General features: G+C 43.6%; 1 protein-coding gene across 2 annotated transcripts; it reads right to left on the bottom strand.

Annotated features, from left to right (window-relative positions):
- Positions 1–536: 536 nt before the first annotated feature.
- LOC149473159 (structure-specific endonuclease subunit EME2-like) lies at positions 537–19,152 on the bottom strand. 2 transcript variants are annotated; one of them, XM_089682842.1, is made up of 8 exons: positions 17,124–19,152; positions 16,439–16,575; positions 12,248–12,339; positions 8,578–8,682; positions 6,402–6,504; positions 4,521–4,636; positions 2,724–2,913; positions 537–767 (listed from the first exon to the last, which is right to left on the bottom strand). In XM_089682842.1, exons 1-8 carry the CDS (start codon positions 17,704–17,706, stop codon positions 537–539), a joined length of 1,557 nt encoding a protein of 518 aa, XP_089538968.1. In that variant the 5' UTR covers positions 17,707–19,152. The 2 variants fall into 2 exon arrangements, with proteins under 2 accessions (XP_089538968.1, XP_089538977.1); XM_089682851.1 differs by having other exon boundaries at positions 8,578–8,701; positions 12,267–12,339.
- Positions 19,153–20,157: the final 1,005 nt, after the last annotated feature.

Raw genomic sequence — 20,157 nt, 5'->3', positions numbered from 1 at the left:
TAAATGTCAGTGGACATCTGGCCGGTATGATCTAAAGCCCTGGTGCCCAGCCTGCAGCCCGAGGGCTGCATGTGGCCCTTTGATATATGATGTGTGGCCCTCAGACCTTAGTGGTCTATAGTGGAAACATCGATTGGGGCAATAGAATTGATGTTTACTAGTTTCATGTAACGTGTTCCCTGTTTTCTATTGTCTTCAAAAGCACACCCCCAGCCCAAAATGTGGCACGTCTACACTCTCTAGCCCTCATTTTCATCTATTAAAGTCTGAAGTCTCCGACAGTCCACTCAAGCATTATATATATTGAACAGTATGTGCGGTCCTTTGGTGATGTCAGGGGCCACATTTGATGCCCCCTTTATCTCATACGTTGACAACCACTGATCTAAAGTGACTATAGATCTTTCCATAGGGTGCGAATGAGCCAGTCATTAAAACACACAGGCACATTTTCCTTACTGCAATGATTGGAAACATATTTTTATTATAAATACTTTACTGCCAAATAACAGTACAAAAGCACCAGTGATTATGTACTAGGAATTTAAGTCCAATACCAGTTCTGGATTGGTTGAGGTCATGAACAGCCAGATGCGTCGTGACAAATCAGGACCAATGCGCCTCTCTCTTGTCTGGTCTTGGTCATTAGACTGTGTGACATCTTCATCTGGATACTCCATATCGTCTGTGGCACCTCCAGCACGTGGTACCCTCAGGTTACTGAGGAGAGATAGTCTCTCTTTATCAGTATTACATGCCACGTATGCCTGGATAGAGAGAAAAGATACAGAATTTACTTTCTTTGAATAACATCAGCTTTATACACCGACTACTAGAATTAATACGGAACAGATGAAATGCGTACATGTGAGCTTATTTACCTGCTAAAGGATTTGTGTTTCTGTCCATCCGGTCTTACCATTTACACAGCTCTGCCTCACAGCACATCCCTGCCTGGAAGGGGAGGGGACTTGATTTGTCTCTGCTGTGGATTCATTTTTACTTACAGATCTAATTTCCACCCCACCCTGTGTCAGGGCAATGAAAGGAGAAGCAGCACACTGCGCTCATCCCTTCATCACTGCTCTTTTATCAGCATGCTCCTTTTGCACTGCAGCAACACCTGGCTGATTGTGCTTCCTCCTTTCTGAGCTCTGCTGTACAGGGGAATGCAGGCTGATACCAAGCCAAACATGGTGCTTACACTGCTGACACTGAAAAAAATACATTAATATGATGTAATTATGATTACAGAACAGCATCAATGTATGTTTCTATTAAACTAGTATGGTAAAGTCTAAGAAATACTTGAAGCACTTTCCTTTTAATATTTTCCAGATCCACCAGAGATCCCCATATTCTGGGGTGCTCGAATATGCAAATATTGCCTTAAAAGAGTAATGGTGAGGGTTGACACCCCCTCCCCCTCTCCTGGCTCCTGTGCCTCCCTATTGGTCACTGAGCTTACCTGTCAGTGGGGAATAGTAGATGAGAGGGGCTTTGTGAAAGATTGTAAAATTTCTAAACCACCTTATACAAGGAATTAAAAGACAAGGTCTATTTTTATATATACTGTACATCAGCTTGATGTAACTAAGTAAATGTCTTACTTCCAGTCAATTTCAGATATGTGCTTTTCTACGGCATGCCTTAGAACAGTGGTCTCCAAACTGTGGCCCGGGGACCAGATGCGGCCCTTTACTTGCTTTTATCTGGCCCTTGGGGAACTATTTCATCCAATGATACCAACAATGGGGCATAATTACCCTCACTGACACCAATGATGGGGCACTATTCCTGCCAATGACACCAAGGATGGGACACAATTTCTCCCAATGACACTAACAATAGGGCCATATGACATTAATGATGGGGTACAATTCATCTCAATGACACCAACGATCAGGCACAATTCCTCCCAATGACACCAAAGATGGGACAGAATTTATCTCACTGATACCAATGATGAGGCAAATTTCCTCCCAATGACACCAAAGATGGCGTCAATGACTTTTCCCCACTAACATCAGGGACTTTTTTTACTCCTAATCCAGCCCCCAGAAAGTCTAAAGGACATTACCCCTTGGCACCGGCGCCTCCTGGCCCTTTAAGGGTTTCAGAAGTCGGGAGGCGGGGCAGGGTTTAGCGTCATGTGACCGCCGTGACACACTGTCACATGATCGGGAAAGGTCGCGATCGAAAGAGGAGATTGGGACCTTTCCATGAGTACTGGACATGTGTGCTGGGAGTGCGCAGGCGTGTGCTCTCAGCACATATGTTTTTTTAATAGAACGCAAATGTGCGGCCGCTCAGCGTCTAGGCCCAGACACCGGGAGGCCGCACATTTGCATGTGTCAAGAGGTTAAACTGGCCCTTTGTTTGGAAAGTTTGGAGACCCTGCCTTAGAAGATGGTCCATTGTTTTGATAGGAGTGACCAATGATCCCTATGGCTATACACTCCTCTGTCTAATATCTGCAGATGCTCAAGCTTTCCCTTTAGTGTGAAAAATAGTGGGGGAGATTTGCTAAAACTGGTGCACACAGAATCTGGTGCAGTTGTGCATGGTAGCCAATCAGCTTCTAGGTTTTATTGTCAAAGGATAACTGAACAAGCTGAAGATTGAAGCTGATTGGTTACTATGCACAGCTGCACCAGCTTTAGTAAATCTCCCCCATTGCATGTGGATCCTGGGCAGAAAACACATTACACAAAGACACTGACCTGCATAAGGAGTTGTGGAGAAGGATAGGCCTCTGTTATAGTTGCAGCCATTGCTGGACTGACTCTATTAAACTGCTGAATCTGTCTCTTCCAGGCCAATGGTAAGCCAGTGAGCGATCCTTTGGGTCCCCACCCTCGCCAGGTGCCTGCTGAGGTGCAGAAGGAGTAGCTCTGAGCCTCCCAGTGCAACCTGCAGACAGAGAGAGAACGTTGTTTACCACGGTCCACATTGCTGCACCATCACTTATAGGTCATCTGACCTCAATGTTTGCTGCAAAGAAAAGAAAAATTTGGGGCACGCATGCGTGTGCCCACTGCTGACCCCCACTGAGACTGGACACTGTGCAATTTTGTCAGCAGGTTTCATCCAATGATTTATGGCTGACACCTGCTGATTGGCTGTATCCATTCACAGCACACAGCCCTGTGTTTACAAACACACAGGACTCTGTACACAGAACAGCGATCTGTCTGTTTCTTCTCCCTGAAAAGCAGGGAAAAAAAACAGCCAGATCTCTTGGGCCCCTTTCACATAGACGTTCTGATCGGGTCCATCTGCCCGTTTTTCAGGTGGACCCATTGAAACCTCTATTCTCCTCTATGGAGCGGCGGGTGTAAATGGACATGTGTCTGTTTACACCCAACGACATCCAATCCGATTTGATCCGTTGAAAAGAGATGGATGGGGATCCATTCCCCTTCTGTCCACCGGATCGGATGGGATGGCAGTTGGATGAAAACACACAGGCGGTTGTTTTCCATTCGACCGCTCATAGAAGACAGTTGATCCGCTGACTGGTCTACCCCGTCTGAAAGGGGCCTTAGTAAAAGCAGCACATATTACACATACAACACTTGTTAGGCACACAGTTAACCCCTTGACTGCCCCTTGATGTGAACCCTTTCCAAGCCAGTGTAATTAGTACAGGGACAGTGTAAAGTATTATATCTGATCACTGTATTAGTGATGTCAGTGTCATTTAATTTACCTCCCAGTGACGGTCTGTTAGCACTAGATTGCCCACCACACTATCACAGTCCAACTGTAAGTCACTGATCACCAGCACAGCGTTAAAGCTGCGTAAATTCCAGTATATATACACCATAGTTTTTAGATGCTATAACTTTCAAACAAACCAATTATTATACACTTAATGGGATTTTTCCTTTACCAAAGACATGTAGCAGCATTTTGGCCTAAATTTATGAAGAAATTAGATTTTTTACATTTCTTTATTTTTTATAACAGAAAGTAGAAAATATTGTGTTTTGTTTCCCCAAACTTTTTTGGGGTTTTTTTTTGTTTATATAATAAAAAATAACACCAAAAGAAGACTCAAATTTCACTTGGGTACAGTGTTGTATGACTGAGCAATTGCCAGTTAAAGTAGCACAGTGGTGAGTATAAAAAAAATGCCCTGGTCATGAAGGGGGTAAAACCTTCGAGAGGTCAAATGATTAAACAGAGGCTAAGAAAATAGCTTCCTTGGCTGTAAAGGACAAGAGGGTTTAGCTCTGCTCTAAGTGTATGTTATTTCAAGATGTTGCAGTTTGGTTATTGGCGTACACCTAAAACGGAAATAATTTAGTAGGCATTCAGTGGATTCAAAATAGACAATTCATTTTAAATGTAAATTCTTTTTCCTTTATACCACCTGAAAATGCTGATTTGCTGAAAAACAGAAATCTAAATAATCCATTAAAGCAGGGCAATGATTATAAGGCTGCTCATGTCACTTGTATAACCTTTCACTCACAAGGAATTTACATTGTCCAGTCACTTTTTTGTGAACTCACCGGAACGGGCGCTGAGCTATACTCTTGGTCACAGCACACACATGTTGCCCCAGTTCTCTCCATGTATCCAAGAATAAGACTTCGGTCTCATGGTACAGCTGTAGAAAGATAAGTGCCTACCTCCACAGAGGAGGATAACAGTTATCAAAGAAGGTGACATCACAGAGAAAACTTTATTAGAATATACATAATGCTTTCACATTAAAATTTAGATTTGACAGCATGCCTAACAGTGATAATAAACTAGAGAAAAATCAGAGTTAAAGGGCAACTCCATCTTTTTGCACCATGTTACACCCATATTTAGGTGCTGCCCCAATCTAAAAGGATCTTGTAAAGAGATGCAAAGGTTGCTCCTTTTCTTACAAAATAATTTTACATTCATGACTACAAAAAGTAAAAAAAAAAACAAAAGAAAAAAAAACACCTAAGCCGGGGCCACTGATGCAGAGAAGGTCTGAGATTCTTATTACAGCTCTGAAACGGATCAGAAAGAGGGCTGATCTTGCCACTTGGCAGTCAGTTTGCAAAACGTTTTGACAATAACTCAGTTTCTACTGTAAATTATACAGGAAGGTTAAATAAAGTGACAAATCTTTAGTAAATTCTCCCCAGAAGCTAGTTTGAAAAATATATCATGGCTTCAACATAAAAGCCTCATTGCTCACTGGGTGTTTAGCCCCCGGTGCCTGAAATCCTGGCATTTTGGTGCAAATGAAAAGTTCACCATCCAGCCCCACTGCTGACAGTCTGAAAAAATCTATGAGAGGCTGAAAGCTGCTGCGGATGGATGGGACTGGATGGTGCGCAGAGTGGTACTAACATTTAGGGCAGTATGTTCCCAGGAACGAATACCCAGAATACATGCAGTGTGCACTCCCAGCATTCATCCTTGGCCACATACTGCCCAGGGGCGGACTGACCATTTGGAAACTCGGGCACTGCCCGAGGGCCCGGGGTCAGTAGGGGGCCCCATGAGATGCCCCTGGTACCTTTTTCATAGGCTTTTTTGAGTTTGGACAAGGACACAGGGGCCCCATAATCCCCTATTGCCCGGGGGCCCCATGAGTTGTCAGTCCACCCCTGATACTGCCACAAACATTAGGAACACTCAGTGCAACATCCAGGCCTGTCCAGCCGCAGCAGCTTTCAGCCTCTCATAGAGTTTTACAAGTTGCCGACAGTGAGGCTGGATGGTGCAATCTTTGCCTTCCGCCCGCATCAAGATGCTGGGATCTCATGCATCGGGACTAAATGTCTAGTGTGCATGGGACCTGAGGTGTCTGGAACATGTAAACTTAAAGTGGAACTAAAGGTAAAATAGAAACATTTGTGAACAGGCAGTCTTTTTATTGCAGAAAAAAAATGCAATGTTACACTTTCCTGCCTATTTGCAGTCCTCTGTAGAATGTACACTGAACTGCACAAACTGGCAAACTCCCAGCGTGCCCAGATGACTGCACTCCTGCACATGTATGGGAGTGATGTCATCCCACATCAGCCAATCAAAACAAACAAAAACCAGGGTCCAAAAGAACCCAGGGAGAAGAGAACAGCGCCGAGCAGGGACTTTATGGGTGTCAGATTGTTGGAACTAGAACTAAGGTAAGTACGTGTGCCTTTAGTTCCACTTTAAGACAAAAATGTATTGCATAAGCTCACTGGGCCACATAGTCCCCCCCCCCCCCTTTAGGACACAATGCAGCAAAGTAAAAGAACTATGTAGCAAAACAAAATTCATTTTAGGCTCTTGCTTAAAACAAAAAATTGTATTCAAAATTTAGTTTCCAAAACTAATCCTAGAAGATGATACTAAAGAAGATGATGTATGGAGAAGTCTTTAACCGAGGACTGGTATTTAAATGTAGATTAGCTACCAACCTCATCTATATGTCGCCTGGTCACTTGGCTTTCTGGCTGTTCATCATAGCAAAGGCTTGGCTCTAGAGAGTGTCTCTCCATCTTACGTGACAGTCTTTGACATCTGGTGGTCAAAAAAACATTTACTATTAAAGCTCAGTCAGTTCACTTATACCATCTCAGTGTTTTCCGTCTTCAAGCATAAAAAGAGAACCCAAATAAATAAATAAAAAAGTGAGCGCTTTCAACGTCAGCAGCTATGCACTAAAGGTAACCAAATAAAACTTCAGTCAAAACAGTAAGTAAAGTACAGCGCTATAAATAAGTAAATAAATGATAATAATGTCCGTATAAATGAATATTCTTATGGTGACAATCCGTGTGTAGAGTGCCCACTATGGCGGTACTTCAGTGCTTGTGTTTTTAAAAGTGGGGTAAGAATACGCACTCACCAGATGTGTAAAGAAATTACGCATTTAAATCAATCATCAGAGGTCCCCTTTAAGGAAGCGGATTAAGCCATGTATAGAGATATCCTCCCTCTGTATGGGTGGTATTTCAGGCACTTCTGGGTGGTATATGGATCCAGTAAACCAGAGGTCCCCTTTAAGGGATGAGTGGGTGTAGCAACCTGTGTAGCAGGAACTCCCTCCTCTGTGTAATAAGGTAGATCTTGATTCAGGGGTGGGCTCTAGGAAATCAATGACTCCACTTCATTAAAGGGGACCTCCGATCATTGATCTATATGCGTAATTTCTTTACGCATCTGGTGAGTGCGTATTCTTACCCCACTTTTAAAAGCACAAGCACTGAAGTACCGCCATAGTGGGTACTCTACACACGGATTGTCACCATAAGAATATTCATTTATACGGACATTATTATAATTTATTTACTTATTTATAGTGCTGCACTTTACTTACTATAAAAAGAGAACCCACCTCTTTGTTACGTTAGCTTTTGGAACCAGAAGTCTGGTGTTGTAAGTGCACGGTTTTTAGCAAAAAACTGAGGACTTGGGGTAAATAATGCAGGTGCCTGTGAACTACACCCACTATGCACTGATTACACTTGCAATGCTCTGCAGGACTGAATGCATATATTTAAAAGAGAAGCATTGCCAATCGTCTCCTATGGATCATAGGTGTGCAGCTTGTTCTGCACTCCTGTGATCCATTTTCTGACCTCACAGAGCCAGTCCAGGCTCCGAAAGATCCTAACCACATGGTTGGAATCCACCCAGAATCCTGGACCGGCAGCTGACTCAGCTTCTCAGCAATCCACTGATATCCTGAGCCAGCCACTCCCACCCCCGCCTATCACTCCAGTGAGTGCTGGAGGGGCAGAGCAGAGAGCCAGTCACTGACAATCACTGCTCCCTTCTCAGAGTGGAGGGGAGAACTGAGCGATCAGCAGTGTCTGATCACTTAATTCTCAGTGGATAGCCGGTGGGGGACAGATGCAGCATCAGACTGATGCTGCATCAACCTAGGTGAGTAGAAGATTTTCTCTTTGTATAGCCCATACTTCTCTTTTAATAAATGCACATTTTTGATTTTATTAATGTGTGTGCAACCTCACCTTCAACACTTAACCTTTAAGCAGAAATCGGGGCAAAATGTTTTTTGAACCATTCAGTGGTGCTGTGCCCACACTGCACGGGCCATCTGCTCGTTTTTGTCTAGGGGTCATAAGAGTGAAAATATACTTACCGAATCAGATGATCCTCAGAGCGCAACACTGGTCCTTGCCGCTTCTCCCCCCCCGCATGCTGGTGGTCTTGTCAATGGACTGTTCCTGACGTCATCATGCCCACAGACCGTCTCAGAGCCTGAGGATGACAGGAACAGTCCACCACTGGACTTGGGGGAGCGTGGTTTTCCGGAGGATCAGAGGACGGGATATATATAGCTTTTCCACTAAACCCCTGGACAAAACTAGCAGTTTTCCCATGCAGTGCACAGCCCCACTGCATGGGAAAGTAAAATTTTACATGGAGTTCTGCTTTAAATTTCAATCTGTAAACCAGACTTGCATCTTAAAATCAGACTGACTATTGAACACTGTAGCTTTGAACAGAAAGTTTTTTGGACAAAAAAATGTAAATAAAAATGTTTAACTTGAATCAGACTAATGGTATTATTTCAAAAGTGAAAGGTCCTCTTTAATGAAAGTTGCAGTCTGTAATCCAACTTACCTTCTATAATCATGTAGCCCCAAAACAGCCAAGGTGATCTTCTTTCCAGAACACTTCCTATCTATTCCAAACACAGAAGTCGGAGTCATGGCGTTTTCAGGAGCCAGGAATGGAGAGGGATCAGCTACTTTAGATCTTACAAGGCTGTTATTAAGTTTTTCACTGCTGGGCCCCGACATCCATTGTTTCACCTCACATACCCAGACCACTTTGGCAATGTTTTCACTGGTTATGATCGGCAGCTGCTGATTGTGGCCCTTCACGAATTAGGAGAGTCTCAGGTACCACTCTGCCATAAGTTCATGATCAGCGTAGTGGCTATTAGCTTATAGCCTAAGGCAGTGGTCTCCAAACTGTGTCCCGGGGGCCAGATGCAGGCCTTTGCTTGTTTTTTCCAGCCCTTAGGGCACTATTTCTTCCACTGATACCAACCATACCTCCCCCCATCACTGATCCCAATGAAGGGACACAACTCCCTTTAATGACATCAACAATTGACACCAATGATGGAGCACAATTCCTCCCACTGACACCAAAAATGGGGCATTGTGTTTTCCCACTCATGTTAGGACCTTTCTACTCCCAAGGGCCACAATCCGGCTCCCCAAAAGTCTGAAGCACAGTAATGGCTCTTTGTTTAGGAAGTTTGGAGACCCTTGGCTTAAGGGAATGCAACTGCAAAAAGGATTACTGACATGGCCTACTGCAAGCAGTTCTGCCCTTACGTCAGTGCCAGTGAAAGGATTAAACACAACCTCCACCCCGATCATGCCATGCTTTTAATACCAATGAAAGCGGATCTATCATTACAAATTAGAAAGCACATGAATCAATATGGGAACATTTTACCATGACATTCTTTTGAGTAAAAAAAGTACCTTTTTGTTGTTATTAAAAAAAATGGCTGCTCAGGTGATCTAAAGCCTGAGTGGAAGAAAATGTGGGTTCAGTTCGCATCACTCCCTTGTTTTCCCCTTTGTTCTATCTGTATACTTCATATCTTTTCTATATCCATCTACAGTACATGCCTTTTCTTACATATTCCTTTGTAATTAAACTACTTCCACGTATAATCTCCCAAAATGAAAACAACTGAAATATACATAGACATTTAGCAACATTTTACTACTTCAAGTCTCTCTAAGGTAAGATTCACACTACTGTTGGTTGTGAACAAAATTGTGCGCTTTCCTGACGCAAAACATCCTGTACAACAAACACTTTACTCCTGCGCTAGGAAAGGACTCAGTAGACCTAATAAGAATGTTCTGGAATTTTCTGGAATATGCACTGCTTGCTGCCCTCAACAGACCGGGGTGGTCCGAATACACTGGATACAAATGGAGAAACAGAAAAAGGGCGCACCGACCTAGTGCATTATCGTTTAAAATAATTTAATAAAGAAACAAAAATAGGTATCATACTCACAATGGACATAATAACACAGGCATGTCAAACTGAACAAGGTGTATGATCCAAACAACATCTGAGTCCATACGATGGAACCCTGGATGACCAACTGGCTAACGCGTTTCCAGGACACAACCTCTTCTTCAGAGCCAACACTACAGGAGTCTGTACTTCTCTTTATATAAGTTACTAAATGGTAACAAAAGGGCTGTCCTTTGGCAGACACGTGGCAGTGCCAATATTTCTGAATTAATTAATTATTGTTATTATTAGTAGTAGTATTTATCAATTCCTAATGGCACTCCCATGCGTCTGTTTTCACACATACTGAAATGCAGGGTACGTTTTGATGCGGCATAATTTTTAACAGGGGTCAGGGGCTTCTTTACCATGTTTCCTACATGTAGGGAAGCCCACTGAAATTAATAAACTGCTCCACACATAACTCACAGGAACTTGATAAAAACGCAGTTAAACGCACAGATGTAAACTGAGCCTTAAGGCGGAGCTCCTCCCAAAAGGTGAAGTTCCGCTTTAAGGACTGCTCCCCCGCTCCCCATTAAGGAATGGCACCTTTGGGTGCCCAAATTTGACAGGTACCTGCTCCCATTTCCGGTCTGATTGCCTAGGCGATTGGAAACAGAAGTTGTCCTCCCTCCCTCTCTGTAGTCTTTTGGGACACGTGACAGGTCCCAGAAGACTACAGGACCATTCAGGAAGTGCAGCACTACTCGCGCATGGGCAGTGGGTACCCGGCTGTGAAGCCGCAAGCTATCACAGCCGGGTGCCCACACTGAAGATGCCGGCCTCCTGGAATACATGACGGCCTGCTGGCCTCCTGGAATCCAGGACGGCCGGTGAAACGGGCTGCGGGAGACACACCACAGGACCGAGGGACAGGTAAATGGCTGTTTTTTAAAAGTCAGCTGTTTTTGTAGCTAATGACTTATTTTTTGACAAGTGAGTAGAACTCCACTTTAAAGTGTTACTAAACCCTGGACCCTGCATTAACTATATCTGGCCTCCCACAGTACATAGAACATGGAAATATAATTATTTTAGTAAATATAAACTGCTAAGTACCTTTTATTTTATCAGCGGGTAGAGCAGTCTTGAGACTTCTATCAATGTCCAGCAGAGTACTGGATAAAGATGGTAGGAGGAGTTTTCATTCTCCCGACTGACTTATGAGGCTGCATGACCCCTAAACCTCTGTCTGGACAGTGCTTATTGACCCTGTGCTGGATACATGCACTCTCCCAAGAAAATAAAAAAAGGTCTCTAGCAATACACACCAAACTGTGCATGTGCAGCTTGTCTCCAAGGCTCTGTTCTATCAGCAGATGGATTGGGGACAGCAGTAGAAGGGGAGGATCAGAGAAGTCTGGATCAAACATAATTTTTACACAGTGCAGAGGATTAACCCCTTAGGTTCCACAGTGAGTATAACAAGCATGATTTACTGCATATACAGACTGATTTTACTGTTGTGGGTTTAGTAACACTTTAAGCACAAAAAAATAAAAAATCTAGGACACATACTGTAAACCTTTTTTTACATCTATTATAATTGACCTCAGCAAATGCAATTATTGTACATATGGCACATGGATATTGAGCTATATGCCCCATGGGTCCCTATATTATTATTAGTATATTATTATACAGGATTTATATAGTGCCAACAGTTTGCTTAGCGCTTTACAATATAACAGGAGACAATACAGAAACAATACAGTTCAATACAAGAGGGATAGGAGGGCCCTGCTCCTTGGAGCTTACAATCTAGTAGGGAGGGGCTAGTGGTACAAAAGGTAGTAACTGTGGGGGATGGACTGGTAGGAGGAGTAGAATTTTCCATTATTAACTGAGGGCAGGATAGGCTTCCCTGGAGAGATAGGTTTTCAAAGATCGCCTAAAAGTGAGCAGAGTAGGCGATAGTCTGATAAACTGGGGTAGAGAGTTCCAGAGAATGAGGGAAGCTCTGGAGAAGTCCTGGAGATGAGCATGGTAGGAGGAGACAAGGGAGCTAGAGAGCAGGAGGTCGTGCAAGGAGCGGAGAGTACGGTTTGGATGATATTTGGAGACAAGATTGGTGATATAATTTGGGGCAGAGTTATAAATGGCTTTATATGTTATTGTTAATGTTTTGAATTTTATCCGTTGGGCAATGGGAAGCCAGTGGAGGGATTGGCAGAGAGGGGTGGCAGATACAGAATATATATTAATCTGCATGTTCTTCACCTTTCCAAATTTTACCTGAATGTAATAGAAGACACTCTTGAGAAATTCTCTAGGCTCCACCAGAATCAGCATTTGATCTTCTTCCCCTTTACATAGATCCAGACCATCCTGGAATATAGAAACAGCGATTGGAAAATCCAAAAATATTTTTGTGTTAGCTGAATGAAAAGAGTTAGGGACTTCATTTCTGTGTTTCTCGTGTGTAGAGCAGTCCATGGAAATGAACAGGCTGCCATTCATGCCACACATGGAAATGCACCTGCATTTGGTTGCATCTGCAGGTGGGAACCAAATCTAAGAGGAAGAGAGGACTCCCCAAGATGGCAGCTCTCAATAGCTGGCATTATATCACCATTCTGAGCAAATATTTGTAGTAGGTCTTACGTGCACTCCTTATCCCCCCCCCCACACACACACACTTCTTTTTGCCTCAAGACATATTATTATTACAGTGCTAGTGTTACTGTTTGTGTTTTTGTTGTATAATTTTGCTGTTGTTTTGGTAAAAATTCTCTTCTTTGGTCCCGGTAGAGTAACAATTTTCTTACTTAAACCCCCAATACCAGGGTGGATTTGATTTAAATCACTAGTCAGTAAGGCTTGATTTAAATCCTAGTTTTCTACATAAAGACTAATTCTTGCTGGTATAACTTTAATATGCAAGTAAATGAAGATTTTTAGAACAACTTTTCATATTAGTTTTTTTATCCCCAGTTTAATAGGTTAATCATTCATATTTGGACAACTTTTCTGTTGTACTTAGGAAGGAGAAAAATAATCATTACCTTAATAATAACAATTTAAATAGATTTATTCAACTGAAACAATAACATTCCAGCATATGTGATTTGCTTAAACATCCATGTTTGGTAACTAATTTGGCTAAACAAAATATATATATTTTAAGAAACTTAGACTATCAGCCCCTTCCTCCTCACACTTAGTTTCACTTTCTTCTTGTGCAGATCTATTCCACTCCAAACAATCAGAAAAATATTGTTTCTATTCTATTCACTGAACTTCTTGAAACTTAGCAGTGAAGGGGTTGATTCTGTATTCATAGGTTTGTAGAAGTTAGGATGAAGGTCTTTTTCTTAACTCTGTTCATGTTATAACATTTTTGCTGTGAAGAAGAGGCATGTGATCTCCGCTGAGTCAAATTCAGTTTTGAGAACTGCAAAAGTAAACCAAGCATCTGTGATAATATCTTGTAGGCAGAGAAACTGCCCAATAATCTTACAAAAACCTCTGGAAGAGCATGACATTGTGAATGGATTCATGGAATTTATTTACCAAAAAAATTAAAAACATATACAGCCTTATTCTACATAATTAAAAAACGAATCTTTATTTCATGATGGAATAACCTTTGGATGGTAATATATTTTCCTCAAAAAGCATTTTATTCAAAAAAATCCGATTTAAATAAAAAAAATCCGATTTTAAATTTTTTTTTTTTTAAATCATTGATTTTTATCCACCCTGCCCAATACTGATGATCTCATCCCTCTGCATTCCCACCCTTGGAGGCTGCTCCCAGTGTTAGCCATGATAAGCTCAGAATACCTCTCTCAGTCTTAGTGCCCCCTGTGCAAGCTGATATCAAGTCAGAGGATTTTCAAAGTCCCCCCAAAAAATTAAAAGTCAGCAGCTACAAATACTGTAGCTACTGACTTTTATTATAAGGATATTTAGATATCCATGGATCAAGTGCCGCCCTCACCTGGGCTGGTTACTCACTGGTCTTTGGCAGCCCGGTGCAAGCATGTTTATTAATTGAAGTGCGCAGTGAGCCCTAACGGCTTCACAGCCAGCTACCTACTGCGCATGCGCAAGTTGAGCTGCACTTTGTGAATGGTCTTGCAGCTTTCTGGGACTTGTGATGTGTCCCAAAATGTTGCGTGTTAAGAGGGGGGTGGGGGTGAAGTTTCCTTTGGATCACCTGGGCGAAGTTTCACTCGGATTGCCTAAGCGATCCAAGTGGAAGTGGGAGCAGATACCTGTCAAAACTAGATACCCGCTCGACCCCCCCCCCCAAAAAAAAAAAACAACAACGTGTGACCAAACATGTGGGGGGGGGGTGAGTTGGAGGCAAAAAAGCAGAACTCCCTCTTTTTGTGTGAAATTCCACTTTACCACTGTATGCTAGTTTTATGATACATTGATTATAGTTTACTGAATACTTACCAGATTACATGATGACATTATATACATGCTTAGCATTTGGCATTCAGCTTTAAAAAATGTATTCTGCATATAGGTAAAAGGAATTACAGAAAACAGTGTGTGGGAATTACATTGTGTGCAGTGGCTTGCTGTTTGTGCACAAAGGTGGTGCCATAAAAAGAATACAATGGAAACCTTTTCTCATAAAATATGAATTATTAGAATGTATTATTCTCTTTTTAACATAACAACATAAAGGAAACCTTTAGAGCTTCCAACCTAGAGCAAGAATTTAGCTAATGAAGCCAGAGAAAAATCAGAACGGCTCATCTAATCTGAGTTATTGACTCAAAGTCCTGAAAGCCTTTGGGTTAGCATAATAGTCCAGCAACTAGCATTTCCAATAGAGACTTTAGTACTGACAGCCCCTATTTGCTCTTACCAATTGTTCAGTGTCTGCCACCCCTCTCTGCCAATCCCTCTACTGGCCTCCATTCAGTGTCCTCCACCCCTCTCAGCCAATCCCTCCACTGGCCTCCATTCAGTGTCCTCCACCCCTCTCTGCCAATCCCTCCACTGGCTTCCATTCAGTGTCCTCCACCCCTCTCAGCCAATCCCTCCACTGGCTTCCATTCAGTGTCCTCCACCCCTCTCAGCCAATCCCTCCACTGGCCTCCATTCAGTGTCCTCCACCCCTCTCTGCCAATCCCTCCACTGGCTTCCATTCTGTGTCCTCCACCCCTCTCTGCCAATCCCTCCACTGGCCTCCATTCAGTGTCCTCCACCCCTCTCTGCCAATCCCTCCACTGGCTTCCATTCTGTGTCCTCCACCCCTCTCTGCCAATCCCTCCACTGGCTTCCATTCAGTGTTCTCCATCCCTCTCTGCCAATCCCTCCACTGGCTTCCATTCAGTGTCCTCCACCCCTCTCTGCCAATCCCTCCACTGGCCCCCATTCAGTGTCCTCCACCCCTCTCTGCCAATCCCTCTACTGGCTTCCATTCAGTGTCCTCCACCCCTCTCTGCCAATCCCTCTACTGGCTTGTGTCCTCCACCCCTCTCTGCCAATACCTCCACTGGCTTCTGCTTACTCAACGAAATAAATTCAAGGTGCGTACAACAACTTATAAAGCCATCCACAACTCAGCCCCCAGCTACATCACTAACCTAGTCTCAAAATTCCAGTCACATCCTTCTTTTCCTTCCTCCCAAGACCTCCTGCTCTCCAGCTCCTTTGTTACCACCTCATATTGTTGCCTTCAGGACTTCTCCAAAACTGCTCCCACCCTCTGGAACTCCCTTCCCCAATGTGTCCGACTATCTCCTACCCTGTCCACTTTTAAACGATCCCTAAAGACTCATTTCTTCAGAGAGGCCTATCCTGCCCCCTTCCTAGCAACTGTACATGTATTTTCCTCCAACAACCCATCCGCCGCAGTTATTACTTTTTGTATCAATTGACCCTCCCTCTTAGATTGTAAGCTCTACTGAGCAGGGCCCTCTGATTCCTCCTGTATTAATTTGTATTGGAACTGTACTGTCATCCTTTATATTGTAAAGCGCTGCGCAAACTGCTGGCGCTATATAAATCCTGTATAATAATAATAGTACAGATTTCCTCAAATAGGACTAACCCTCTCAGATGGATATTTTATTGCAGGTGACGTCTGGCAGACTGAGACTTCCCCAGGTTTCTTTCTTAGATCTTGATTGCTCTTACAGGGAGATCTTCCTGCTATAATTCATGACTCAGTTCCTGGCCACCTTTGCTCTGGCTATGTTTTCCGCAGTCTAGAATAAATATGAAAACCCAATAGAGAGAATGGGAAATCTCATAATGGCCACATCAGGTGTGAAAACCTGATGCTCAACAAAGATCTCAATAGGAGAATCCCCAGGAGATATAAAGAACTAACAGGCATTTTATCTCAACAGCACCCACAAAGAACTGAAATATCAGTTTGGAGTTGACTGATTCTTCCACGTTAAAATTTAAGTGGCTCTAATACAAAAAAGTGTTGTCTGTTCCAATCACAACTTACTACACATGTCCAGTCAGCAGGCATCTCTCTTCTCCAGGTAATGCTCCATTTCACAGAGTGTGGCTCTAAGGAGTAAGTATACCCAGCTGAACTCAGAGCTTCCAGCATACCTTCTGACCCTGCATCTTGGAGAAGACCTGCGCAATAAGAGATCAATCAACAACGCAATGTAGACGTATATGTGTGATTGACAATGATGCAAAAAGTTGATCTGTAATGTTAGCAAGCACCAAAAGACAATTTATATAGTGGCAACTCCCAATGAGTCACATTTGCTTGTAAACTCTACATATAAGAACACAAGGCCTAACCTGCCAGATACCCTCTTCTGGTCCTCCAAAAAAGCTGCCAAACACCAATCTGAAATGGTAGCTTGTGCCAAAAGACAATATATATATATATATATATATATTGCCAGTTCTCAATGTGCCCCATTTGTTTGTAAACCCTGCATGTAAGAACATAGAGGTCCATCACACTAGCTACCAGATTTGGTCCTGCAAAGGACTGCTATGATATTATAGGCTGATCTGAAATGGTAGCATGCACAAAAGGACATTTAATATAGTGACACTTCTCAATGTGTCCCACCCACCAGCAAACTGATTCTGGTCCTTTCCAGAGCTGCCATTGGCCAAAATCTGTTTCAGAAACTGGGAAAAATAAGCGTAGGACATTTTCCTACCTGCATCCACCTGGACAACCATAAATTTCCCACATTGATCTGGCCTCAGGAGCTTCAGGGCCTGTGCTGATTCTTTCCTTTTCTCTCGTTCCTCCTTTTCCAGATTCTTGATCTTCTCTTTCTCCTGACGCTTTTGTTCCTTCTCCCTCTTCTTCTCCTCAGCCTTTACTCTGTTAGCCTCCAGCTCTTCAGGACTCTTCTTCCTTCTTGTCTTCTTTACTGGGCTAGACGTGGTGGACTTGGGAAGAGGTAGTGATAAGGCTGATGAAGTTGGAGGAAAATGGACATCTTGAATGTCAGAAGGTTCTGAACCTCCAGCTTTTATGGTAGGAACAGTCCCGCCAAGTTCTCCACCATGTCCTCCTTGTCCAGGTCTCAAAAGCTCCCTAGGTTCTGCCTTTACAAATAGACTGCCATCTACATCATCCAACACTTGCTTACATTTTATTCCTGCCTCTGCTCCCTTGATGTCCTCTGTTAGAATACAGTCTGGCTCTTCCTCTTCTGAATCTGATATCTCCCATGTTTTGGCTCTTTTCCTGGGGGAACTGGTGACTGTGATTTTCACCTGCCTCTGCTCCATGTTTAAAGCGTATGTAAACCCAAGAATAAAAAAGATAGGATCTGTTAGCTTAGCCTCACACAGTGTCTTTTTTTCTCACTGTTGTTGTACCTGGTGATCCTGCCAATAAGCACCTGCACATGAACTTCCTCCAAGACAGTGACAACGTTTACTCACAACTCAACATTTATGCAGGAAAGTGTTGTCACCCTCATGATACGACACACATCGTCCACACCACTTCAACTATTTGTAAAGCAACTACCGCCAATAAGAGTGCCAGTGGATCCTGATTCTCCACAGCTAGAAAGCAGAAGTAGATAGAGGAAATGATTTCTAAAGACATGCACAGCGCTGGATTTTTCCTATTATAAAGCAAGTTTACTAAGCAACTAAAAATAAAAAAAAAGGACACCACTCCCTCTTCCTTTAAAACAGATCACAACTCTCTCTTATTTAATTAAAGGGCTTATTTATACTTCAAGACAATATATATTAAAGGAAAAAAATCCAGGATATTGCAAACAATGCCATTCACTTATGGATGGGGAAGGGAACATGTGATCATTTCGAAAAAATGTAATGTAACAATTTGCGGGAGAGAGGATCCATTATTTCCATTAATAGATATTTCCATAAATAGAGATTTCCATAAATAGATATTGGGCAAAGCCCCGAAACCCCTTAATATACCGCATTGATATATGATCAATGCTTACAGCTACATCTAGTGTCAGCCATGACACATGATATACATTGGTCATCAGTCCTATCACTGATTTACATTGTAGATTGTACACACACAATGTACAAACATGGACAAGGTATTAGTTCTGATACAAACCATTCTTGTCTTTATCAATATCTGATTGCTATTAGTATAGATTTGCTCTGAGTTTATCTATCTAAAAATTAATGACAGATAACAATCACCTTCCCTATAGAACTGTCAATAAATAAAACAAAGGCAGCAAACTAAACCAGAACACAGTCCCCCTCACACAGGGACAAGCCAGCACCACGAACAGCCATCTACCCACACCATGATCCCTACAAGACTCCCAGTCTCTGGACACCAGCTGGACCCTCTGGGCTTCAACAAAATGGCTCCGAAGTCTCTGCCCTCTACTAAACGATACAGCCAGGTGGCGCCCACTGATTCCATCACATGCACAGGAGCGGCCATATTTGTTCTGGGCACTCTGCATACTCTATCAAGTATATTTTATAGATGTTAATGTGATATTTTATATAAGCATTACATCTCTGCACAAGGCTTGGTAAAGGGTCTGACAGGTGGGATCATGTGACACTTGTGACAGCTGGGTGACGGTGTTGCAGCAAGATCTGTCCCCGTGAAGATCTGCCCTCCTTCACACAACTGAGCATGTGCTAGTTTCAGGCATTAGCAAACGATCGTCGATCTCGCTCTGTCACACTGTTAACCCCTTTTATGCTGGATTGCAATTACACTAACCGCTGAATCCCATCCCTGGGATCACTGCCGATGACGATCCTACAGCAACATGTCGCCAAGCTGCGGGGGGGGTTGTGACAGGGCGAGTTCACTCACATGTGAGGGCATCAGTGACATGGGGGGGTCATAAAATGTTTTGGTGGTGCAGTTACACGTGGGGGTCAGTCACATGGGGGTGGGGATTTGCGTCAACTGAGGCAGATGTTCACGGGGACTGAGGGGGGTGTGTGTTTGCGTCAAGGGGGGGGGGGGCGATCTGCATGTGAGGTTGCTGCTTGGGGGGGGGGGAGGGGTTGCTTGTGTCAATGGGGGGCAGATCTTCAGGGGGTACTTATCCTGGGGTGGGTGGGGGTAATGACAAGGGGGGCAGATTTGGGGGGGGGGGTAATGACAAGAGGGGCAGATCTTCACGGGGTACTGATCTTGGGGGGGGGAATGACAAGGGGTGCAGATCTTCACAGGGGACTGATCTTTCTGGGGGGGAATGAAAAGGGGGGGCAGATCTTAACAGGGGACTGATCTTGCTGGGGGGGAATGACAAGGGGGGCAGATCTTCACGGGGGACTGATCTTGGGGAACGGAATGACAAGGGGGGCAGATCATCACGCGGGACTGATCTTGCTGGGGGGTAATAACTATGGGGGCACATCTTCACGGGGGAATAATTTTGCTAGGGAATAATAACAGGGGGGCACATCTTCACGGGGGACTGATCCTGGGGGGGGGGGGAATGACAAGGGGGGCAGATCTTCACGGGGGACTGATCTTGGGGGAGGATGAGAAGGGGGTCAGATCTTCAGGGGGGACTGATGTTGCTGGGGAATAATGACAAGGGGGGCACATCTTCATGGGGGACTGATCTTGGGGGGGGGGGGGGGGTGACAAGGAGGGTATATCTTCACAGGGGACTGATCTTGCTGGGGGGGAATGACAAGGGGGGCAGATTTTCACGGGGGACTGATCTTGCTGGGGGGAATGACAAGGGGGGCAGATCT

This window comes from Staurois parvus, unplaced genomic scaffold (genome assembly GCF_062004578.1).
Source record: "Staurois parvus isolate SC_StPar_1 unplaced genomic scaffold, SC_StPar_1.0 ptg000018l, whole genome shotgun sequence".
In the NCBI taxonomy this organism is placed as follows: domain Eukaryota; kingdom Metazoa; phylum Chordata; class Amphibia; order Anura; family Ranidae; genus Staurois; species Staurois parvus.
This window is presented reverse-complemented; position numbering and strand designations above follow the sequence as displayed.

Coding starts and splice junctions, on each gene's coding strand:
- LOC149473159 (XM_089682842.1), bottom strand. CDS start 17,706: ATGGAGCAGAGGCAGGTGAAAATCACAGTCACCAGTTCCCCCAGGAAA. Junction 16,576..17,123: donor GGTTGTCCAGGTGGATGCAG/GTAGGAAAATGT, acceptor CTTATTGCGCAG/GTCTTCTCCAAGATGCAGGG. Junction 8,683..12,247: donor AGTGTCTTCTATTACATTCA/GGTAAAATTTGG, acceptor CTCTCCATTCCT/GGCTCCTGAAAACGCCATGA.